This window comes from Centruroides vittatus, unplaced genomic scaffold (genome assembly GCF_030686945.1).
Source record: "Centruroides vittatus isolate TY-2023 unplaced genomic scaffold, ASM3068694v2 contig_824, whole genome shotgun sequence".
Lineage (NCBI taxonomy): Eukaryota > Metazoa > Arthropoda > Arachnida > Scorpiones > Buthidae > Centruroides > Centruroides vittatus.
The window spans coordinates 953,041-959,040 of record NW_027122537.1 but is presented as its reverse complement, the minus strand read 5'-3'; the positions used below and the strand labels follow the sequence as shown (position 1 = coordinate 959,040).

At 28.1% G+C, this 6,000-nt stretch overlaps 1 protein-coding gene across 1 annotated transcript in view; it reads right to left on the bottom strand.

The window, feature by feature from the left end:
• Window positions 1–3,446: 3,446 nt before the first annotated feature.
• Glyp (glycogen phosphorylase) overlaps window positions 3,447–6,000 on the bottom strand; it is a 51,901-nt gene continuing 49,347 nt past the window's right edge. The window contains exon 19 of the mRNA XM_067278850.1: window positions 3,447–3,474. Coding sequence (XP_067134951.1) covers window positions 3,462–3,474 — 13 coding nt within the window. The 3' untranslated portion in view covers window positions 3,447–3,461. The remainder of the gene's footprint in view (window positions 3,475–6,000) is intronic.

Below are 6,000 nucleotides of genomic sequence, written 5' to 3'. Positions count from 1 at the left end.
AAAAAAGAATAGAAATTTTTTCTTGTTGGTTTTGGTGTTTTAATACATTTATCTTTACTATGTACTGTACATCTTGTATACTTTTGATGATTGACTTTATTCATATGATTTTTTAATAGTTATATAAAGAATTATTGACTTATTTATATTTATTTATGTGCAAGTCTCATTTCGTGTAAAATTTCTTTTGTAGATAAATCTACAAAAGAAATTTTATGCACAACCCTAGTCTTGATTCCACCTTTACAATGATATCCAGATGTGCCATGAAAGTACTCTATGTACAAAGGCTATTTTTTAAATAAGGTCCATTTTTTAATAAGAAGAAAAATACTGTAAATATCATTAAAATATATTTTTTCCATATTCTACATACTTTTATCTACTTTTCTACATAATTTCCATTTTGTTTAAACATTTGTCATACCGCTCAACAATTTTTTGAATTCTGACTTCAAAGAAATCTGCCGCCTGTGAAGAAGCCCAATCCATGACGGCAGTTTTCACTTCTTTGTCATTGAACCATTGACCACCAAGGAACTCCTTTAAGTATCGAAACAAGTGAAAATCACTGGGTGCAAGGTCTGGACTGTGTGGATGATCGTATCGAGTCAAAACGATAAAGCACTGTCCAATCTTTTTGTTTTGTGACCGTCAGAAAGCAGTCTTGGAACCCACCGAGAACACAATTTTCGATAATTCAGTTTCTCCGAAACAATGGTATACAAAACTGATCTTGAAATCTGTGGAAATTCAATTGATAACGTTGAAATCGTGAATCGTCAGTCCTCTCGAATTTTGTTATCCACATCACGAACCAAATCTTCAGAAATCAGAGAAGGTCGGCCAGGGCGTGGCTCATCATGCACATTAACTCGCCCATCATTGAACATTCCTACCCATTTTCAAACTTTACTGTCACTCATAGCATTATCACCGTAAACTTCACAAATCTGACGGTGAATTTCCACTGCTGCCAAGTTTCTTGCACTCAAGAATCGAATAACAGATCGTACCTCACGGTCGGCAGGAGACTCAATTTTCTTAAACATTTTAAACTTCTACAGCTCAGCATACAGACAGACGACATGGCTGTAAATGGCGTCAAAATGCACGCCAAGCTTGCTCGGAGCAGAAGGCATGCATACTGCCGTGATTGCGCATTATTCTCACTCTCATTCACAAACAGACCTTATTTAAAAAATAGCCCTCGTATGTACTCTCTTATTAGAAAACCTATGTTGAGTTGGGAAGTTCAAAAATGTTTTTATTGAAGTAAATTACTAATTTATATATTTTAGTTTATTCAGTTTTTGAATATATTTTTATTATTTTCAATTGATATGATTACAGAACTTTTTTATAATTACAATAATATATCTTAGCCTTAATGGAATTGAAGAGATAAATTAATTAATAAAAGTTGTAAAAATCTAATTTCAATAGAATTAAATGTTCATAACATTATTATATAAATTATTCATATAAAATGATTTACTGAATGAAAGTTGAATGAGATTTATATTGCTTATTCCTTTTTTAATTTATATTATCATTGAAACATTTTAATTACCAAAGAGATGTACTAATGAGTAAACCTACATCTACAATAAAAAAGTATACTTTTGGATTAATGATTTAAAAAAAATTCAGTAAAAATAATTATATAAGTAATTATATTAAAAACAATGTTTAAATGCTGTCATGCATTAAACTGTTGTAACTTATTAAGTAGCTTAAATCATTTTTAAATACACAGGATGTATCATCTGTTAAGTATGTTGGATATATCAGCAATTAATCATAATGTATTATATTTGTGTGTTATCTAATTGTGTTATCTTAACTACTAAGTTTTTATTACAAGCAAGCAGTTAAAATTCTCCATAGAATTTTAAAACAATCTACAATGCTGTTCTTACATTTATATATCTAAGATTAAATGTTTGGATTATTTTTTAACAAAAAATTTTATTTTTCTCAAGTAATGAATTTTGCCGATTACTACTCAGAAAAATTCGTTGAAAATTTAAAATTGAAACATTTTATATAAATTTTTTTTTCCTTTTGTGTATTTTAAAATTCTATTGTATAATTTTTACTGTTTACATTTATGGAAAAGTTTTAATGGAGGAAGAAAAACAAAATATGTCAAATTAGTTCTTGTTTTTAAAAATGTTCAATGTTTTTTGGAAAAAATCTAATTTGATATAGACTTTTACATTTATTTAAATTTTAGCATTTAAATAATTTTTTATTGATTAAGTAATTTTGTTTTTATACAATAAGAATACAAAATTTTGAGAACAATAAAGATTCAATCAACGATCTAATGCCGATTGCAACCTTATTGTTCTCGAAACCTTGAATACTCGAGAAAAACAGCACAGGATTGGACTTTAATTTTTCAGTTTCCGTCTTAGCAGCAAAAATATATGATTCGAGTCCATCAAATGCTTAGTAAACAGAATATATTAAGATAGCTGAAAAAATTTTATTCAAAATGAATTTTACATTAAAAGTTCTGCTATGATGAAAGCTTTTGATAATAATATAAATCCATTTAAAATTTTATTTTCTAATTTTTTTTAACATTATAGAGAAAATAAGTAATAATTGTTTAATGGCATATTTTAAAAGACATTCAGTTAGCTTGAAACTGCAAGCTAACCACAAGCTTATTGCAACTAATTTGCAATTTTTTTTTAAATCCAAAAAACATTTGTTGATTTTGCAATACAATCGTGTATATATTTAAACAGAAAGCTAATAAAATACTGACAAACAATAGAATGTCCAAGGACAATTTGAAACCAATTTATAGGTGGAGTTACCTCAAGAAACATGAAGTATGATAAAACCAGCAAACCAAGGCCAGATCTTTACAGAATTATAAATAATATTTAATTTCTAATAAAAGCTCTTAATGTACTTAATATGATTAAAATTAGTCTACATTTTAGTGTTGAACATATTTAAAAAGAAAAATAATAAAAGCTTTTTCAGAGTTATGTTTTAAAGCAAGATATATTTTAATATGTAGAATGTAAGGAATTATTATTCATTCAAATCTAGTCTGATCTTGACATGATTTACAACACATATTTATTATTCATACTCAACCAAATGCAAGAACAAGCAATTGCTATTTAAATGCTTGTTCTTGCACCATTATAAATTTAAGTAATTATTTCTTTAAATGATATAAAAGTTGGCATTGTTTGAATTTTTCTCATGATTCAGAACAAAATTTCTGAAAAGCAGTTTAATTTTCATAAGATAACATTTAATATTTTACAAGATAATGATGATAAAATATATTTACAGGAAAAATAATCTTTAATAACAAATTTAGTTTTATAGTAAGAATTTCAACAATATGTAAGTGACTATATCATACCAGTATTAATATATCACATTTCTCTCTCACAGGAGCAGACCCATGAGGTGACTACAGGGGTTTAAGTCCTTACACTAAAAAAACAAAGAAAATTAGAATCAATTTGTTCAAACTTCAAAATGTTTTTAAAAATATTTATGATAGCAAATATAGTTTATCAGATCATTCCATTACAATCATCTTGCACATGTTAATACATGGTACCCAAGGACGACGCCAACCAATGGGCCAGGGGGGGCAAGATGATGTAAATTGATAGAGGATATGAATTGTATGTAGGTAAAATAAAAATGATTCATAAAGTTTTAATCATTTACTATGTACTAGAAAGAAATATCTTAATTAAAACATTTTTTTTAACTTACAAGAACCCTAAGGAGATTATTTTAATTAAAACTTAGCATTTAAATAATTTTTTTGAATTTCTAGGGGAGGGCAGCTGCCCTCCTGCCCCCCTGGCAACGCCCTTGATGATACCATACTTATAATTACTGAAATATTTTTAATTTTCGAGTTACATCCCATTTGGGTTTTTCTGGATCCACTACTGCCTTTGTTTAATATTAACCATAGTAAAATAAACTTATATTTAGAAATCCTTTTTAACACCTTGATTACTGTTTTTAAGATTGATTTTCATCTTCAGACCTTATCATCACTCAAAATACCTTTAATTCTGTTGATTGTCAGTCAAACAATCTTCTTCCAAAGCCATTCCAATTCTTTCAATTCTTGATTACAGCTTCAGACTTTTAGCACTTTTGTTATAAAAAAAAATATATGCTATTTGAAAAGTAAAATGTAAATAAAAATAAAATATAACAAGCAATTATTTAATAATAAACGATGCTTTTAGCCCACGACTATAAATTAGATAGAGTTAGATAACCTAATAAATAGGATTTAACAATCTGTCGGCCTTGGTGTGATAAGCCCTCCAAATCGTTAAATCCTATTTATTAGGTTATCTAACTATCTAAGCAATTATTTATTGAGACATTGTGACAATGCCAAGCTGCAATTTCTAATCATATTTTTAATTTATTTAATTTGAAATATATGCTCACCACCTCAAATTAGTAGTGGCTTGCCCCTTTATATCATACTTTTCTTTTAACAATAGAGTTGTGCCAGTCATCTATCTAACACCTTTCAGGGAAAAGTTTTTGGATTGAAATAATGTGACTACCAGTTTGCATCAGAAGTTATTACATAGTTAATCAGGACCACCTACCCCTAAAGTTTCCATATCTGATCTCACCTTTCACCTATCTAACTCTGTTCTTGAGATTACGAAAGACGGATGGATGGACGGACGACAGTGGGAATTCATAGGTCTACAATTTTTTCAAATTGCATCCCAACAATTTAATAAACACCATGATTTATAGTTATTCAACTGAGTGTCTGTATCCATTATGAAATTAACATAGACTGACAATCAACAAACAAAATTAAAGGTTTCTTTGAATGATGATAAAATCTGAAGATGAAAGCCAATCTAAAAAACGTTAATTGAGATTTTATAGAGCTTTTAAACAAAAAGCATTTATTTTACTATGGTTGTTCATACTAATATAAAATAATTTCTTCTTTCTGACTCTTGACAAACTTTGTTCAGTAAAGACTTTGTCCAATATTATAAACATTATTTATTCAAATTATTTTAACATTTCGTTATAAGTTACTATTACTGTTGCCAAGACTTTCAAAATTTGTTAATAATTTTGAAATTCTGCAACTCTCAAATTAAGACCTATTTCCTATTTTTTACCCAACGAGGTGATCAACTTACGAGTAACATATTACAAAGAGCCCAGAGAATACAAGATAGAGTTTCATATTGATAAGAGTTTAAAAAATCCAATCAAATTTTCTAAAATTTTTTATTTCTGGAATCACCTCTTTAGGAGTTAACAAGCATAGAATTACTATTCATAACCAGATTACTTAAGTTTGGAAGATACTAAAAATTTTTCAGTTGTTAAAAAAAACTCATTTATCAATCCTATATTATATAATTATTTTAAAATTTTAGAAAATTTTAAAATAAGTTATATAAGATAATTCAATTCAATATTTCTCAGTACATAGTATATACATATATACAGGTTGAACTGTAACACCATTCAAGAAATATCTTGTTGACTCCATGCCAGTTGCAGAGCTGTATAGCTGTGGCAGAGATACAAGAAAGTGTTAAGAATGCATACAATGTTATTAGAAATCAGCCTGGAAATTTAGAGCAAGTAATGAAGTCAATGCTATGGTGTTTCAACAGTTTTGTGACTAGAATGGTGGAATAGATAGAAAAGATGGAATTACAACCAAATTGCTCTTATAAGATTGCAACCTTTCTAGTAAGATATAACAGTGCTTTCCATCATACTGTATCTCAATTACAAAATTAAAGCATTACATCCAGAAGAATAGGAAATAGAGCAGGGCATTTTGCACAGGTTATCCATTTCATAAGATCATCTTCTTTGGCCATGCTTAAATTGTTTAAAAAATTAATCTTTGCATGTTCTTTAACTGAACAAATGTAAAGCAAATTTTATAAAGTTTACATTTGACCAGATGTCCATCAAGGAGGAGGA